This window comes from Tenrec ecaudatus, chromosome 4 (assembly GCF_050624435.1).
Source record: "Tenrec ecaudatus isolate mTenEca1 chromosome 4, mTenEca1.hap1, whole genome shotgun sequence".
NCBI lineage: Eukaryota > Metazoa > Chordata > Mammalia > Afrosoricida > Tenrecidae > Tenrec > Tenrec ecaudatus.
In genome coordinates, this window is record NC_134533.1 from 202,190,324 (window position 1) to 202,209,991 (window position 19,668).

The 19,668-nt window shown below is 43.4% G+C and overlaps 1 protein-coding gene across 1 annotated transcript in view; it reads left to right on the plus strand.

Moving 5' to 3' along the window:
* The window catches only part of IHO1 (interactor of HORMAD1 1), a 37,966-nt gene extending 19,583 nt beyond the window's left edge, over positions 1 to 18,383 (plus strand). The window contains exons 4-8 of the mRNA XM_075547914.1: positions 3,208 to 3,256; positions 3,441 to 3,528; positions 16,974 to 17,083; positions 17,397 to 17,682; positions 18,217 to 18,383. Coding sequence (XP_075404029.1) covers positions 3,208 to 3,256; positions 3,441 to 3,528; positions 16,974 to 17,083; positions 17,397 to 17,682; positions 18,217 to 18,383 — 700 coding nt within the window. The remainder of the gene's footprint in view (positions 1 to 3,207; positions 3,257 to 3,440; positions 3,529 to 16,973; positions 17,084 to 17,396; positions 17,683 to 18,216) is intronic.
* The last annotated feature ends 1,285 nt before the right edge of the window (positions 18,384 to 19,668 follow it).

Sequence of the window (19,668 nt, forward strand, 5' to 3'; positions counted from 1 at the left end):
ATGGGGAAATGTAGCAATGAACATGGGTGTAGTGAGCACAACTTGACTCAAGTAATTGATGTTTCTGAGAAGGATGCTTGTACTAAAAATCTGACATATAATTTGGCAACACCACCAACTATAACCTAAAAATGAGTGTATAGTCACATATGTATGTGTAAAACCCACTGCCCTCAAGTTTATTCTGACTCAATGACTCTATATAGGGTTTCTGAGCCTGTAAATCTTTATGGGATAGCCTCATCTTTCTCTCATAGAGAGGCCAGTAGGCTTGAACTGCCAACCTTGCAGTTAGCAACCCAGTGCTCGCCAGTGCTCACCAGAGCTCCTTGTATTATAGGCAGATAATTATACAGGTACATATGTATACATATTGAGGGTAGGTCACAAAGTATTGCTACAAAATCTTAGAAACTTTTATTAAACAAGGATACCCAAAATATGAAGCTATTACTTCTTGATTTAGCATCCATTGAGTCTATATACTTCTGAAGGCAGTGTTTCCATCTCTCAAGCCCTTTCCTGGAAAGTCATGAGCTATTTGATTTGCAGTATATGAAAATGGCAGTCTGGGCATCCTGAAAGGACTCTTTGAGTTGAGGGATAAAAACAAGTGTGAAGGGGCAAAATCTAGGCTGTGGGTGGATAGGGTAAGGTTTCCTGACAAAATTAGGGCAGCCCTGGCTACCTTGGAAGAATGAGCAGGTGTTTTGTTACATTGGAAAACATTTCTTGGCACAATTTTCCTGGCCTTTTTATCACCAACATTGTTTTCAATTTTCTTGGTGTTATGTCTTTCAAGAAAATCCATCAAATTACCCATTTGGAATCCATAAAACACAGTCACCATAACCCTCTGAGAAGGTTCTGCCTTGAATTTAACTAGCCCAGCAGATCATCTCAGAAGCCACTGTAGTCACTGTTTTAAATTGGACCTTCTTCTTTGAAGGCACTCTAATGAAACAAAGACAAGGGTATTATGGAGAGAACCTATCTGCAGTCATCCACATGTTCAAACTCACTGGGTTTGCAAAAACCCATGCATGCATCAACTGGAACCCTAATAGCAACACTCTTTGTCTGACTCTCATATGTGTGCACAGGTAAAAGTGTCTTTAAGTACACGTAAATACAGTTGTATGTGTGGGTACATGGGAGACACAATTACATATGTTTCTGAGACATAACCACTCAAAAGATTGGTTTTATGGTTTGAAGGTTTGGTACCTTAGTCTTATGAGACATCTCAGCCAAAGCAGCCTAATATGGTTCACAAAGTTTTATGTTCTGTATCCTAGTGAAGTGAGTAATGTCTGGAGTCTTAAAAGTATGCAAGAGGCCATCTAAGATACAGCCACTGATTTCTACTCATGAGGTGCAAAATAATAAAAAGGAAGTAGAAATCTCAGAGAGAAAGCAAATCCATAAAGTTAATACCCTGCACAAGTTATGGCCTTAATCCGTCAAGAGACCAAAAGAAACAGATGGTGCCCAGCTGCCACTACTGACCATTATGAGTCACAATAAGGGGTCTTGAATAGAATGAGAGAAAAATATAGAACAAAACTTCTGGGGCTAGTTGAGATGAGAGGACTCCCTGAGACTGTCATCCTAAGATCCTCTTTAAACCTTGAACCAAAACTATCCCCTAAGATCTTCCTTTAGAAAAATAACAAAATGTCACACACAATTAAGGTTATTCACCATAAATACAACTTTCTTTTAAAAATCTACTTGATACCAAAAGGTCAACATTTGAACTATGACATATGTATTAACTCCCAAGCACAACAAATTAAATGAAAAGGAAAGAAATAAAAAGTATAGATCCAGAAATGGGTTATGGGCTTGCACTAAATCCTAACTCCAACTTAAGAGCAATTAGTTTCACATCATGGCCCTGCTCAATACTTGCCCTCAGGAAGGGAACACAAGATACTGGTGCTAGAGCAAAATGTGGTGAAGAATTTAGATGGTGCTGGCTGTCAGATAAAATAGGACTTAGGGTCTTAAAGGTTTGTCTCCAAACAAGCAGCCATCTAAGCAAGACGTAAACTAAGTCCACATGGAAGAAGCACAGCTTCATCGGTCACTGAAGGACGGTAGTCCATGTAATCTGAAGTCGAAGGGAGGGATTCGTGTCAGAGCCTAAATCGGTGAGACGCTGGTGTGCAGAAGGCGATGGGTGACAGTGGGATTCATTTGTGGAACTGACACAGGAAATAAACCTCTGGAGAACCCCCCTATCTACAACCGAGGGATCGCTAAGCACAGTGCTTGGGAGAGAGGAGTCAGGAGATCAAAGGCATGAATCTTGAGAAGTCAAAACTTTGTCAGTAGATCCCCTATGATGCAGGCTGGACCTGACCTGGTTTCCAAAATTTTCTGTACTTAGTTTGTATTGTTTTGTTTGTTCATATTTGAGTGTATTTCACAGGTGTAGTGTCATTGGATGTCACCCTCTGGAAGCTGTGTTATATGCTTTTCCATTTTTTGGTATATGAAACCCAGTATGGATGAACCTATAGGGACAAGTAGAATAAGGGGCTTGGGGGATTGGAGTACAGTGGTGGTGATGGGATAAAATGGAAACTATGTCAAGAAGTCCATGTAGAAAAAGAATGTTTGGAAACTGTGGTAGCAATTGTACAATTTTACTTGACATGATTGAAATGTGGAATGATATGACATATGGATTAAATCCTAATTAATTTTTAATGGGTCAAAAGCTCAAAATGTACTCTAAATCAAAGATGAGAAGATAAAAGGACAGGAACATTGGAATACTAGAAATGTAATAACTAAAACATACAAAGAATGCTAGCACATTGTGAAAAATGTAACTATTCTAAAACAATTTGTATAGAAATTATCCAATGGGAATCCGTGTAAACATTCCCCTGAAACACAATAAAATACTATAATTTTAAAAAATGAATCTATAGGGCAGTTCTATTCTGTCACTGGGGTTGCTGAGTCAGCTCCAAGTACCAACAAGATGAATAAAGAGTGGATTTTAAAAGCATCCTTTGTCTTGGAAATGCTCATGAGAATTCTAGCCCCTCATTTTTCACTAGCTGGGCACAAAAATTTCTCAGGGGCTCTCCAACTATGACTGAGCCCCGTTCTGATGCCTTGTTCATGGAGTCAGTCTTGCTATAGATTATCTCAGTGTTTTATGGATTTTCTTTCTTTTTTCTCTCTTAGTGAGACTGAAGGCAGCTTTATTTCCCATGTCAAAGAAAGTATTCACAAGGTAAGTACTTTTCATTTCAAAGAGCTAAAACATTTGCAAGTTTAATAATTATATTGTGTTGACTTTAGTTCAAGTAGAATAGCAAAATGAATTACTCTTTTAAAAATCATTAAATGAGAGTTCTCCAAGTTAAGAAAATATGGTAACAATCTGTGAATTATTTTTTTCATTTTTGGTTTCTTAGTTGCAGACATCTGTAGAAAAGTCTGAAGAACATCTCAGTTTAAGAAGCCAATCTATTTCGGACTCTTTGGAGACTGTGGCCATGACATGTGAGTGCCTGGTGCTTAAGGTTATCAGCAGAGGGCACTGGCGAGCAGTGAACATGAACTTTCTGTCCCTGGTCAAGTTTCTGCCAGTGGTGGGGTTCCCTAGAGTTTCAGATGAGCAGAGGTGGATGTGTAGAGTTAGCCTTGAGTGGAGCTCAAAGATAGTGGGACCCACCTCTGGGTGGGGACACTATGGTCTCTTGACTTCTTCTAGGAGGCATTCATTCTAGATTCCGTAACCCTGTTGCTTCCTGTCTACGATTCTCATCACACTACCTGAGGTGACTCAGCAGCATCACTGAGTCCCAGAAGAATTGTTGGCCATACCCTCTATAGAGACACTACCCCTTAGGACAGTGGTTCTCAATCTTCCTAATGCCGTGACCCTTTAATACAGCTCCTCATGTTGTGGTGACCCCCAACCATAAAATTATTTTCGTTGCTACTTCATCACTGTAATTTTGAATCGGGCAGCCCCTGTGAAAGGGTCGTTCAACCCCCACAGGAGTTGTGACCCACAGGTTGAGAACCAACCGCTGCCTTAGAAGTTAGAGATACTCTACTTTTAGTCTAATGTTCTGCTTGCCACCTTGGCGTCATTGGGAGCTGTTTATAGTGAATCACAGTTTTTCTCATTTTCAGCTGTGTCATGTCTCTTGCAGAGCCTTCTGCTCTACCAGTCAGTGATGTACATTTCGATGAACTTGCGTTCCTAGTGCTTACTTTTTGAAGATAGCCATGACACAGATTCCCTTAGGTAGACACTTTTCTGGAGCCAACAGCTCAGTTAAATGCCATCGGCACTTGTTTCCATTTTTCTTTGTACTTGTTTTTTATTTTAAGCAAATGGAAATAAACTTCTTCAAATTCCATAGGATGAATTGCTCACTATTTGCAAAAAAAAAAAATGCTTTTGGGTAGCTTAAAAACTAATCTCCATCGGTCTGCAAAGAAATACTCTACTGTCTGCTGGCTTCCAACCTGGGTATACCTCACACAGGGCAACTGTGCATCCGTGCAGAAACCAGTTCCAGAAGCCTAAGACTGTTACCCCACAAAAGGTAGCAAGGCCAACAGCAGAGGCAAATAAGTGATCATTCCTTTGCATAAGATGGTGGGATAGCTCACTTGGAAGTACTGAAGGAAAGCATTGTGCTTTGTTTTTAGTTGTTTCTTTCTACATTTAAAACTGGATTGGGCACAACACAGAGGATTTCAACAAATGTGTGGCAGTTAAGGCCCTTGGCGAACACAAGGTCAAAGCGTAGAGTGGGCTACAACTCAGCCTGGCTCATTGGAGGCCTAGGTATTCTAAGTCTTTGCTTCTGATGGCTCCTGAATTTTCAGAAGCTAAGAGTAAGGATCCACAAGCAATGCTCACAGAAGCAGCAGTCAAAAATTTGCATTTGACAAATCTGCAAAAGATCTCGGTGAAGTGTTGAAGAGCAGAGATGTCACCTTGAAGACTAAGGTGTGCCTGACCCAAGCAATGGCATTTTCTTTTTTTTTTTTTTAATCATTTTACGGGGGGCTCATACAACTCTTATCACTATCCGTCCATCCATCAATCCATCCATCCATGCATCCATCCATTGTGTGAAGCACATTTGTACATCATTCTCAAAACATTTTCTTTCTACTTGAGCCCTTAGTATCAGCTCCTCATTTTCTCCTTCCCTCCCTCATGAACCCTTGATAATTTATCTTTTTTTTTTTTTCATGTCTTACACTGTCTGATGTCTCCCTTCATCCACTTTTCTGTTATCTGTCCCCCAGGGAAGGGGTTATATATAGATCATTGTGATCAGTTCTCCCTATGACCCCCAGCTTCCCCTTACCCTCCTGGTATCTCTACTCTCATTATTGGTCCTGAAGGGTTTATCTGTCCTGGACTCCCTGTGCTTCCAGTTCCTATCTGTATCAGTGTACATCCTCTGGTCTAGCTGGATTTGTAAGGTAGAATTGGGATCATGATAGTAAGGAGGAGGAAACATTGAAGAACTAAAGGAAAGTTGTATGTTTCATCGGTGCTATACCACACCCTGACTGGCTCGTCTCTTCCCCAAGACCCTTCTGAAGGGGATGTCCAGTTGCCTATAGATGGGTTTTGGGTCTTCACGCCACACTCCCCCTCATTCACAGTGATATGATTTTTTTTGTTCTTTGATGCCCGATACCTGATCCCTTCAACACCTCGTGATCAGGCTGGTGTGCTTCTTCCATGTGGGCTTTGTTACTTCTCAGCTAGATGGCCGCTTGTTTACCCTCAAGCCTTTAAGACTCCAGACAGACACTATATCTTTTGATAACCAGGCACCATCAGCTTTCTTCACATTTGCTTATGCACCCATTTGTCTTCAGTGATCATGTCGGGAAGGTGAGCATCATGGAATACCAGTTTAATAGAACAAAGTGTTCTTGTATTGAGGGAGTACTTGAGTAGAGGCGCAATGTCCATCTGCTACCTTAATACTAAACCTATAAATATATACAACATTATTTTCAATTGCTTCATATGCATGTGAAAAGTAGACAATAAATATCTGAAGAAGAATTTATACATTTAAATTATATATAAACTATGATGATGGCAAAGAAGAGTGAAATTCCCATGGACTGCCAGAAGAACAAATAAATCTTTCCTGGAGGAAATACAGCCAGAATGCTTCATAAAGAGACTAGAGAGACTGTCTCCCATACTTTAGACACGTGATCGACAGAGAGAGATCAGTCCTGGAGAAGGACATCATGCTTGGTCAAGTAGATGGCCAGCCAAAAAGAGGAAGTCCCTCAATGAGATGGATTGACACCGTGACTGTAACAAGTGACTCTAACATCACAATGGTAAGGGTGGTGCAGTACCCGTCAGTATTTCATTCTGTCGTACATGGCGCCGTGCTTTAGTACAGAGTCAAAATTGACTCAAGGGTCCCTGACAACATACACAAGACTCAGGAGATGGAGCCATACTAAGAGAGCAGTGACAAACAAAGGGATAGCAGCATATTAACCAGAAAGCTAGAATATTCCGAAAGCAGCCACAATGAACTTGTTTAGAATCATTTCCTTTTAAAATATGTAATGGCCAGGAATATAAACTGAGTCATGGAAAAGGGAACTAGACAAACCCTCTATCATCTGCCCAGGCCCAGTCCAGCTAGCTCACAGCGCTGACCTTCACTCAGAGAAATCTGCTTCTTTTGTTCTCTATATAAACATTTTCTTTAAACTATCGTATAAATCATTTGAAACAGAAGGCAGTTTAGGAACAAAAAGAAAAAAAGGAAGAAGGAGGATAGACTTTTCTAAAGAGGAGGAGGGAAAGCATTATCCCTGTTTTCTCCTAAGAGTTTCATGGTTTTCTTTTGTATGTTTGGTCATCGATCCACTTTGAGTTCATTTCTGCATACGGTGTAAATATGGGTTCTACCTCCTTCTTTTGCATGTGGAGATCTCGTGGTCCCAGCACCATTTTCTCCTTACTGAAGAGACTGAGAAGCTTTGTTGAAAATCAGTTGGCCAGAGATCTATGAGTTTCTTTCTAGATTCTAATCTATTAATATATATGTCTGTTCTTGTGTGAGTAGCAAAGTCTTGTTTCTGTGGCTCTGTAATGTATTTTGAAATCAGGAAGTGTGAGTCCTCTTTTGCTCTTTTTCAAAATGTTTTGGCTATTGGAGGCTCCTAGTAATCACATTCCTGTGGGCAGTTCTACCTTGTTACACATGCAGCGCCAGGAAGTGCAACAGGTTTTGTTTTTGCAATTCTCTATGAACTTGAAGATTGGCTTAAAGTGTCTTCCCATTTATTCAGGTCTTCTTTAATTTCTTTCAAGCCCCCTAGTGGCACTTTAGGTTGTACTTTGGGCTGCTAGCCACAGGGTCAGCAGTTCAAACCACGAGTTACTCCTTGGGAGTAACATAAGGCTTTCTGTGCTTAAAAGCCCACAGTGACAGTTCTACACTGCCCTATAGGGTCCCTTAGAATCAGAATGATCTCATTGACAGGTTTTTGAGCATGTGGCAGGGGTTAATTTCTTTGAGCAGTATTATGTAATTTTCAATGTACAGTCGTTTACTTCCTTGGCTAAATATAACCCTAGGTACTTAATTTTTTATATAATATTGGATTATTTTCTTACTTTCCTTTTCAATTTTTCTGTGCTAGTGTCTAGAAATACAACTGATTTTTACGTAAAGATTTTGTATTCTCTAGCTTTGCTGAATTTGTTCAGTAACTCTTACAATATTTTTCTGGAGTTTTTATAGTTTTTTTTTAAAACATTTTATTAGGGGCTCATACAACTCTTATCACAATCTATACATATACATACATCAATTGTATAAAGCACATCCGCACATTCCCTGCCCCAATCATTCTCAAAACATTTGCTCTTCACTTAGGCCCTTTGCATCAGGTCCTCTTTTTTTTTCCCCTCCCTCATATGCCCTTGGTAATTTATATATTGTTATTTTGTCATATCTTTCCTTATCCGGAGTTTCCCTTCCCCCCCTTCTCTGCCATCCATCTCCCAGGGAGGAGGTCACATGTGGATCCTTGTAATCAGTTCCCCCTTTCCAACCCACTCACCCTCCACTCTCCCAGCATCGCCCCTCACACCCTTGGTTCTGAAGGTATCATCCACCCTGGATTCCCTGTGCCTCCAGCCCCCATATGCACCAGTGTACAACCTCTGCCCTATCCAGCCCTGCAAGGTAGAATTCAGATCATGGTAGTTGCGGGGAGGTAGCATCCAGGATCTGGGAGAAAGCTGTGTTCTTCATCGGTACTACCTCGCCCCATGACTGACCCATCTCCTCTCCTAAACCCCTCTATGAGGGGATCTCCATTGGCCGACACTTGGGCCTTGGGTCTCCACTCTGCACTACTTCCACCTTCATTCAATATGGTATATATATATACACACACACATATATCTTTTTTTTTTCATGATGCCTTATACCTGGTCCCTTTGGCACTTCATGATCGCACTGGGTGGTGTGTTTCTTCCATGTGGGCTTTTTTGCTTCTGAGCTAGATGGCCGCTTGTTCACCTTCAAGCCTTTTTTTTTTTTTTCTTTGTCCTAATCATTTTCTTTCTTTTTTTTTTTTTTAACAATTTATTGGGGCTGATACAATTCTTTACACAGTTCATACATATACATACATCAATTGTATAAAGCACATCTGTACAGTCTTTGCCCTAATCATTTTTTTCTCTTTTCTTCTTTTACATTTTATTAGGGACTCCAACAACTCTTACCACAATCCATACATATACGTACATCAATTGTATAAAGCACATCCATACATTCCCTGCCCCAATCATTCTCAAGGCATTTGCTCTCCACTTAAGCCCCTTGCATCAGGTCCTCTTTTCCCCCCTGACCCTCCCTCCCCTTTCCCCCCTCCCTCATATGCCCTTGGTAATTCATACCTCGTTATTTTGTCATATATTGCCCTATTCGGGGTCTCCCTTCCCCCCTTCTCTGCTGTCCCTCTCCCAGGGAAGAGGTCACATGTGGATCCTTGTAATCAGTTCCCCCTTTCCAACCCACTCACCCTCCACTCTCCCAGCATCGTCCCTCACACCCTTGGTCCTGAAGGTATCATCCACCCTGGATTCCCTGTACCTCCAACCCTCATATGTACCAGTGTACAGCCTCTGTCCTATCCAGCCCTGCAAGGTAGAATTCGGATCATGGTAGTTGGGGGGAGGAAGCATCCAGGATCTGGGGGAAAGCTGTGTTCTTCATCAATACTACCTCACACCCTAGTTAACCCATCTCCTCTCTTAAGCCCCTCTATGAGGGGACACCTTCAAGCCTTTAAGACCCCAGACACTATCTCTTTTGATAGCCGGGCACCATCAGCTTTCTTCGCCACATTTGCTTATGCACCCATTTGTCTTCAGCGATCCTATCATGGAGGTGTGCAGTCAATGATATGATTTTTTGTTCTTTGATGCCTGATAACTGATCCCTTTGGGACCACGTGATCACACAGGCTGGTGTGTTCTTCCATGTGGGCTCTGTTGCTTCTGAGCTAGATGGCCGCTTGTTTATCTTCAAGCCTTTAAGACCCCAGTCACTATCTCTTTTGATAGCCGGGCACCATCCGCTTCTTCACCACATTTACATGTTCACCCCCTTTGGCTCCAGCAGTTGTGTCGGGAGAGTGAGCATCATAGAGTTCCAATTTAATAAAAGAAAGTATTCATACATTGAGGGAGTGTTTGAGTAGAGGCCCAAGGTCCTTCCGCCACCTTAATACTTAACCTATAAGTATAGACACATAGATCTATTTCCCCGTCCTCATGTATATATATTTGCATGTACGTGTCTTTGTCTAGACCTCCATAAATGTCCCTTGACTCCTAGCTCTTTTCTCCATCTCCTTTGACTTTCCTCCTGCCCTACTACCATGCTCCGTCCCCACCTGGGCTACAGCAATACCTCTTCTCTAAGCAACCTTACCCTTGATCATTCCCCACCAGGCCTGCCACTCCCCACTCTCTACCATTTTGGGTCCCATGTTGTTCCCTTGTCCCTGTGTTTGTTAACACCACTTCCTTACCCCGCCTCGGCCCCCCACCCCAAGTCCCCCCGGAACTGTCGGTCCGGTTGTTTTTCCTGCAGATAGTTCATCCAGCCTGTCCTATTCAGACAGACCTATGGAGACACTAACATGCACGAAAACAAGACAGAGGAATACAAAGCAACAGTATACAACCCGACAACAAAACAACAAAAACAAACCATTGACAAAGAACAAAACAAAACACTTCACAAAAGAAAAGCTTATAGTTCGTTCAAGGATCGTTTGCTGGCCCTTAGGAGCGTTTTCCAGTCCAGTCTGTTGGTGCACCAGGCCTTGGCCCCAAATCCACTTTCAGCATTCCTTGGGGACCTTGCCACTCCATTCCCTTGCTAAGGAGCCCTGGTGGCACATTGGGTTAAGCATCGGGCTGCTAACCTACCGTATATACTCGTGTATATGCCAACCCGAATATCAGCCGAGGCACCTAATTTTACCACAAGAATTCTGCACTAAAATTGTGCTGAAACAGGAGGGTGGAGGGAAGGTGGGATGGGAAAGGAGAACCAATTACAAGGATCTACATATAACCTCCTCTCTGGGAGACGAACAACAGAAAAGTGGGTGAAGGGAAACGTCGGGGAGGGAGGGGGAAAATGAGGAGCTGATGTCAGGGCTTAAGAGAGCAAATATTTTGAGAATGATGAGGGCAGTGAATGTACAGATGTGCTTCACACAATTGATGTATGTATGGATTGTGATAAGAGTTGTATGAGCCCCTAATAAAATGATTTTTTTTTAAAGAAAAAATGTGCTGAAAACTCGGCTTACACTGGAGTAAATGTGGTAAGTGGTGGGGGTTCAAGTTAATCAGCTGCTCTGAGAGAGAAAGATGAGACAGTCTGCCTCCATAGAGCTGTCCAGCCTCAGAAACTGGTTGAGGTAGTTCTACCCTGTCCTAAAGGGCTGTTATAGTTATGGCAGTGGGGAAATAACAGATTTGTATATAAGATTATTTCACTTGTCACTAGATCATTTTACCTCTCCTTTTCAATTTGCATGCCTCTTAATTATTTTTCCTGCCTCAGTGCTCTAACTAGAGTTTCTAATGCAACGTTCAACAGCTGTCTTGGCAGTGGTTATCCTTTTTGTAAAGTTTTTGATCATTTAGGGAAAGCTTTCCATCTCCCTGTGGTGTGATAATATTCACTATGGATTTTCCATAAATGTCTTTTATCATATTGAGAATTGTGCCTTCTATTTCTAGTTTGCTGAGAGTTTTTTATTTATAAAAGGATCTTAGATTTTAATAAATGCCTTTTGGGCATCAACTAGTAAAACCATGTGATTTTTCTCCCTTTGCTTTTATAGTAACATGGCATATATTGATGGATTTCTGAAGTTGAACAGTTCTTGCATTTCTTGGATAAATCCCGCTTGGTCATGGTGTATAATCCTAATATGGTGCTGGATTTGGTTTGTTGGCATTTTATTTAGGAATTTTGTACTTTTGTTCATAAAAGTTATTTATCAGTCCTTAATTTTCTTTTCTTGTCATGTCACCATGCTGTGTCTTAATCTTTACATGTTCTCTTTGTGAACATTTCCTTCAATCTAGTGTTTTCAGTAGTCTGAGAATCAACCAAAAACATGCCACAATAATTAGATAATTCAGTAAGATGGAAAAAAATTAGTGGATGATATAACAAAAAGAAATCTATTTATAAACCCAACACAGAAGATAAACTACTATGTTAGTCTGGGTACATTAGAGAGACAAATCCACAGAACCTCACATGTGTAAGAGAGAGTTTTATATAAAGGTTAAGTGCACATCAAGAAAACATCCCAACCCAGTGCTGCCCAAGCCCACAAGTCCAACATTAACCCATATGTCTGACACCAATCCACAAAGTCCTCCTCCATCTCACAAAACACACACTATGATGCCGACTGCAGGAGGAAAGCAGAGTCAGTGAGCATTTAAGCATCTCAGCACTGGCAGGGGTCTCCACACAGCTGCTCCAGCACCCAGGCCTGCATAGGGGTAGGTCCATGCGGTTTCTCCTTGGGGATGTCTTGCAAGGAAGTGAGTTGTGCCAGCTGAAGTAGGGAACTGGCTAGGGCAGCTGCACCCTGGTCTGACCATCAGAAAAGGAGAGACCCGAGAACTAGAAAGGCGAGGCTCACCGAGCTATTATTGATCTCTCCGCCTTCAATTAACCCCACCTGTGTTTATTAGCAAGGTTGGCACAATTAACTTTAACTAACTCAATTACTAAAGGTATAAACTTAACAAAGGCATAACATACATACTTTATAGTTTTTAGGTTAATATTTTGCTTAGAAAGACCTTCCCCACTATAAAGTTTCAGTTTCACCTACATTTCCTCCTGGTACTTTGTGAGTTTGTGTTAAAAGTGTGCATAACAAAACATTTACAAAAAAAATTTATCAATTCAACAACTTTTACAAGTAGAATTCCATGGTATTGACTACAGTTTTTATGTTGTGCAAACATTTTCTTTGTTCTTTTCCAACATATTCCATTGCCATTAACATAGTAACAGAAACGCCTTCTTCCCTCCCTCCTACTCTGGTAACGACTACTAAACTTTGGTTTCTGTCTATTTGGATATTTCATGTGAGTGAGGTCAGACAGTATTTTCCCTTCTATGACTTCTATGAGTTATTGGACTCAGCATATTACATTGTCAAGGTTCATCCATGTAGTAACACGCAACAGAACTGCATTTTTCTGTATAGAAATCACTGCTATCAAGTTGTTTCCAGCTCATGGCAACCCTTTTAGACAGACTAGAACCCTATTGGGTGGGTTTCCAAGACTAACTCTTTGCAGAAAGCCTTTTTTTTTTTTTTAATCTCTCTCGCAAGGAGCTGCTGGTAGTTGCTAATGTGGTTGGCAGCCTAATGCATAGCCACTATGCTACCAGGGCTCCTCTAGGCGACGGTGTGAACAGCACATCTTGTGTATCCATTCATCTCTTGATAGGCACTCAAGTCGATTCTACCTCTTGGGTATTGTGTGTAGTGCTTCCAGACCACTAGTGTTCAGGTTGCTCTTTGTGTTCCTGCTTTCAAGTTTTAAGAAACTGCCAATCTGCTCTCCACGGTGGCTATATCATTTCTCTGTCCACCAGCACCTCCTCTTTCCCATTTTAAAAGCATAGCCATGCTAGAAAGGGTGAGGTGGTATCTCATCCTGGTTTTCATTTACATATTCTGACTACTCACTGTCTATTTGTACATTCTTTGAGGTAAATTCTCTGTTTTGTGCGCTTTGTCAATTGTCTGACTGGGGTATTTATCTTTTTGTTGTTAAATTTAAATTTCTTTATTTAAATTTTTTTCATACTAAACCCTTATCAGACACACAAGTCCCCAAAATTTTCTCCCAATATGTTCCTCTGGCATTTTATGGTTTACTTAATTGTATTAAATTTGTTCTCATGTTCATCTATCTAAACTCTGATATGTGAGGTAGTTTTTCTCTTTTTTTAGAGATAAACTTTGTAGTGAATCATTTGGGCTTAAGACAATCTTTGTTTATTTAAGTTCACAGCAACAACAACAAATTGAGTCTGCCTCATAGCAACTCACTTGTTGGACTAGAACGGTGCTCCAAAGGAGGCCATTTCCCCAGAAGCAGGTTGCCAGATCTTTCTTCTGAGTCACCTCCAGGCAGACTCCACCGTCTAAACGTTCTATTAGCAGTTAAACATGCTAACTACTTTCACTGCTCAGGAACTCCATTTACTCAGGCTCCACTTGGTCAATCCCTGCTCTCAGTTCATAAGAGAAGATAGGAGCGACAGAATAGTTACAAACCATCTATTACATTGATTGACTGAACCCATTGAGACAAGTTTTCAACTAAGACTAACTTTGTATTTGTTCTCTTGTCCTTCATGAGCCCCAGCCGCCACCTGGGTTGCCTTCCTTTTAGTGTTAAGGGATAAGCCCTCTGTTAGTGCTGACTTTTATATGGATTTTTACCCTTATGAAATGAAAACTGTAATGTCAAGACTCTTAAAGCATGCTTTTGAGAGTTAGGGGAAGATAAAAAATAATAACTGGTGTATTGTTCTTAACGACTTGCGAATTGTCATGAGTTGGAGAAGTGTCTGAGCTGACATGAGTTTCTGTGGGCCTTTCCCTCTTCACGCTCAGGCTTTCTTCTCCAGAGCGGAAAAGGCAGGGAAGAGACTCAGAAATGGCAACTGCAGCTTCTCTGCAGGAGTCTGAAACAAGCCTGAATAAGAAGGACAATAATTGTTGATCATTGCTAAACTACACAAGATTGTAGAGCTTTGAGATTTTTAATGGGGTCATGATAGGTTGATTCATTTGTAAAATTACTGTCCAGTTTGTCCCAATGCCACATAGAATAAGTACTCTTTCCTGCATGGATTTCAGATTCCTTTGTTTCTGATCTCTGCTCTGGTCTTGTGTCCGTCCTTTCTCCTCCAGGGTATCACCTATGCTGCAGGAAGAATGCCCCCGGAAAAAGAACATGTGGCCATGCTACTCCCTGTCCAAACTGTGGCAGTGAGTGTCATCTTAGAAACAAGATCACAAAGCTAAACTTGCCTCACAAGCCCCTCGGCTCAGACCACCCTGCCCCTCCCTCAACACGTTTCAGCCACACTCATCCTACGGTTTCTTTTTGGGGTGCTTGCATGTCTGTGGGTAGCATTCTCGTCCCCAGGGTTCAATGCTAATTTAGCTACATATCAACCCGTTCCTTGTTCCTTGGGGAAGTCTCGCCTCACACACCCAACGACAAGGCAGGCACCCCGATTACGTCTGGAGCTTGCCTGTGGATTTCCTTTAGGACACTGGCCATTGGTGCCATTACTTAACAGCAGCTTTTTCTTTCTTTCTTTTTAAAATCATTTTATTGCGGGTTCATACAACTCTTATCACAAGTCATCCATCCTTCCATTGTGTCAAGCACATTTGTACATTTGTTGCCATCATCATTTTCAAACATTTTCTTTCTACTTGAATACTTGGTATCAACTTCTCATTTTTTTCCTCTTCCTCACCCACCCTCCCTCTCTCACAAACCCTTGATAATTTATAAATTATTATTGTTTTTTCATGTCTTACACTGATCGATGTCTCCTTTCACCCACTTTTCTGTTGTCCATCCCCCTGGGAGGGGGTTATATGTAGATCCTTGTGATGGGTTCGTCCTTTCTCCTCCCACCTTCCCCTTCCCCTCCTGGTATGGCTACTTTCAATATTAGTCCTGAGGGGTTTATCTGTCCTGGATTCCCTATGTGTTTCCAGCTCTTAACTATAGCCATGTACATGCTCTGGTCTAGCCAGATTTGTAAGGTAGAATTGGAATCATGATAGTGGGGGCGGGGGGGGGGGAGGAAGCATTAAAGAACCAGAGAAAAGTTATATGTTTCATTGGTGCTATACTGTACCCTGACTGGCTTGCCTCCTCCCCAAGACCCTTCTGTAAGAGAATGTCCAATTGCCTACAGATGGGCTTTGGGTCCCCACTCTGCACTCCCCCTCATTCACAATGATCTGATTTTTTGTTCTTTGATGCCTCATACCTGATCCTAGCGACATCTTGTGATCACAGAGGCTGGTGTGCGTCTTCCATGTGGGCTTTGTTGCTTCTCAGCTAGATGATAACAGCTTGTTTTTCAAGAGGGCTTTATCTGTCTTGGTCACTGGGATAACACCTGGGCCAGTGCCAGACACAAAGTATAGGCTCATTCTTTTTACTAAATAAAAGAATGTCATTCTATATTTGTTGAGTCAATGTAAGAGTATATATGCATAACCCAGTGGTTGCAACCCGTGGGTCTCAACCCCTTTGGGTTGTGAAAGGGGTCGCCTGATTCATAACAGTTGCAAAATGACAGTTATGAAGTAGCAATGAAAATAATTTTATGGTTGGGGTCACCACCACATGAGGAGCTGTATATATTAAAGGGCCATGGCATTAAGGAGGTTGAGAACCACCGACATAACCAGTATTCTAGCAACAGGACCGTGAGAATTAATTGCAACATAATGTGCTATCAAATGAGAGAGAGAGAGAAATCATGCCATGCAAATGAGGGAAATCAGATCAATCCTATCTGAATGATTAGCACCCAAGTCACTCAACCTACAGGGCCCAAATGTAAATCTAGAATATATAAGTGACCTGGCATTTACTTAGAAGGTGAGGTGGCATGACAGAGCTCATGTGTGCTGAGCACAGAGAATGGGTACCCAGGCTGGCTGGGCAATGGTGTGTTTTCCTGAGGTCAGAAGGGAAAAGACAGCTTAGTTGGACTCAGGTAGTGGTTGGGGAATGAGCATATGGGGACAGGAACAGAAGCAGGAGGACTCTGATGGCAGGGTCTAGAAGGAAGGCCAAGAGAAGGTTGGCATCAATATCTGTGCAGATGGTTCTCAGGATCTGTAGCAGGTTCTGAGCTCGAGCCTGTCCTGGCCAGGATCTTCTCAGGGAGGGAAGGAAGACGAGACTGTGGAGGAACCACCCTGCCTGGCTCCTCCTCCCCATCAAGGCTGGTCTGGGAGGTCAGAGCCCTGGCTGCTAGCAGAGCAGGGTCAGGTTATCTGCCTTGGGGCTCCGCTCCACCTCCCCCACCACTGTGGCCTGGGCAGATGGGGCAGCGCATGGTGTTCCTAAGTAAGGTGACCAGACGTTCTGATTTTGAACACTTTTTCCTGTGTCCCGCGGTGTTTTAAAAAAGTCCCAATTTTTTGAAAGAATGCACGACACGCTAGGGTATACGGTTTTTGGCTGCCATGTGGCTATTTCACCAGGATATGAGTTTATCAATGGTGTCCCGCTGTACCAGTGTTAAAATCTGGCCACTTTATAAGGTGAACGGTCACTTTTCTGTATTTAGTGCAAAAGACGACCCAGACCCAGGGTGCCCTGCTGCTTGAGGTGGTGCAGGAGAAGAGGAGTATGGAGCAGACCATCCTCAAGATGCAGAAGACATTTGAAGGTGTAAGTGTGGGCCCAACCTCTGTGCTCAAGTTGCATTTGACTTTGTTGCTAAAAGCCCAAGTGATAAGTTTGACAGTTGCAAATTCTCAGCCAACTCCTGAAGCCAGCAGGGCCCCTTAGTCCCGGGCCCAGGTAGAAGTGACTCCTTCTCACAGTGGTTCTGGCACAATGGGCGCTACCGGGGCTTCCCTGTGGGCACCCAGCGGGGGCAAGCCTAGGTTCTCTTGGCACACCCTTCGGTTTGTTCTGATGTCATTATGCACTCTGAGCCGTTGTCCTGTCTGTACTCCTCTTTCTTACTGCTTCTCCCCATAAACAGGCAGAGTTTGTAGAAATGAAGTCGGATCTCAAGCACCTGGAAGTCTTAGTCACCCAGCAGAGCAAAGATTTCCAGCAGCTGCGTGAGCAGCTTGCTCAGCTGGACGCACCCAGTCTCCTAGCAGACCTAAAGAAGTGTCTCTCAATGCCTCCGGGACGTGAGCTGTTGGTCGACAGCAGCTCCCAGACCTCACCACTTCTAGCCCAGAGCCTCAGTTTCACCAGGCAGGAAAAACAGGCTTCTGAGGAACCACCTGCATGCAGTGCCTGTATGTATGGCGTCTGGGGTGAGGGGCCAAAGAGTGATGCTTTCCGAGAAGAGGCCACGCTGCCAACTGCTGGGCCCAGGAAAGGAAGCAGGCCTGGACAAGACAAGGAGCTGCAGACTGTGTGCGAGCACCGTGCCCTTGCTGACCGTGGTGCCAGGGACCTGGGCTCTCAGGGAGCCTCTCATGTCCGATCTGGAGATTTAAACGACTGTGTAGCCAGCATTAAGAAATCTTGGCGAGAATATGAAGTTAAAGATGTGTTTTCATGTGATCCATGTGGACAAAGTGTAGTAGCTAAACCGAAAGGCAGGGTTGTACAGAGAGGAAAAAAGGGCAACATGCAGCAGCCTAGGAGAGCCCCCAGAGGCAAGCCCCTCCCCAGGAAGCAAGAATCTTCCCCACGCAAGACCACCTGCACTGTCAATCCTAAATATCTGGGCCCTCAACCTCCAGTTTTTCACTCACAAAGGGCCCGCCTAGTGCAGCCTCTGCATATGTGGTGCTCCAAGACCCCCACAAAGCCAGCCTGCTCAACTCGGGGGCTTGGGAGAGGTCCTTCTGAAAACCCCAACCTACTGTCCAGCAGCTCCCAGAAGGACCCCCAGATGAGCTGGTTCAGCAACCTCAACACCCCAACTTCAGAGTCGCCTCGGTTGAAGGAGCAGGGGAAGAATCTGCTCTATGACTTCCTTTTGGATAGCAGTGATGAAGGCTTCTGACAGTCCACAGGGCAGACTGCTCTCAGCTGGAGGGCCCGCTGCCCTCCACCCTCAGCTGAGATGGACAAACGGTTTGCTGAAGTCCTTGCATCCTGCTTGGGATCCTCAGGGTCAGAGATCATACTAGGTGAGGCCACTGTGCTCTGGGCATCAGGTAAGGGCCCTGGGACTGAGGTGGGGGTTGGGAGGGGGGGAGGAGCAGTGAATTAAATCAGTGCTCCCTTCCTTAGTCATTAGGAGGAAATGTGTGAAAACAGAGGTAATGTCAGCTGGGACGTCTGGAGGAGACAACTGAGCTGTACAGACAGGCTCCACAGAGCAGCAGGCTTCTCAGCACAGCAGTTGGTCTCCAGACCCCTCTGCATGCATCTTGAGTTGGGGGTGGGTGGGGGGAGTAGGGGTGGAGAGCACGGGAAGGCATTGGTCTTCCTCCCTCCTTCCTGCTCTCTCGCCTTTTCTTTCTTGTGCTATCAGAATGTTTGCATTCTTGGCCATGGACGCAGCCTTGAGCACACACAGATGGCCCTGCAGGGAGCAGGAGCTCCAGGGATAGAGGAGACAGGCCCCAGATACCCTCAATCTCCACCCCACCCCCGGAGCATTGTTGTTCCACAAGCCTGACCAGGCCACCAGGCTTCTTCCTGCTGGTGATCTCTCTGGGGGTAATGGGAGACTTGCTCTTGATCTATCCTGCTGAGGTTTTTGAATTTTTAGAGCATGTGTTTACTCATACAAAAATAAAGATGTTCATTTTAAAGCATAAATTTTTGTTTATTTAATCAGTACACATGGGAATTCGGATAAGATGTATACTATCTTCTTCATTCCCAGATGAACTTGAAACAATACCCTGCTCCAATGGTTTCCTTCTTTCTCATTTCCTTTCTTGTGTGAAAGTGAAAAATTCTCATGGAAGACTTTCAGAATTTTCTCATTTTCAAGCCAGGAGTAGATGGCATTGGGGTTAGAAAGCAATGGCCCTTGGTTTCTTGTTATTTTTACATTTCTTATTCTCAGGGAGGGGTTGTCCCCACAGAAGGCTGTAGGAGTTTAATTTGGCTGTGATACCTTTGCCTGTGGTACCTGTGGTAGATCCCAGAGTAGGCTGGTCTCAGTATATCCTCTGGCCTTTAGCAAGGATCCACCTGCAATCACAGGTACCCCCTAGGCGGCCAAGGAAAGTTGGACTTCGGCTCAGCTGAAGGCTGCCCTTGCCTCCCCCGCTACTCTTTGAGCCCCCACTACCTGTCTGCTCACCATGTGCCTTGCAGGCCTACCCTGCTGG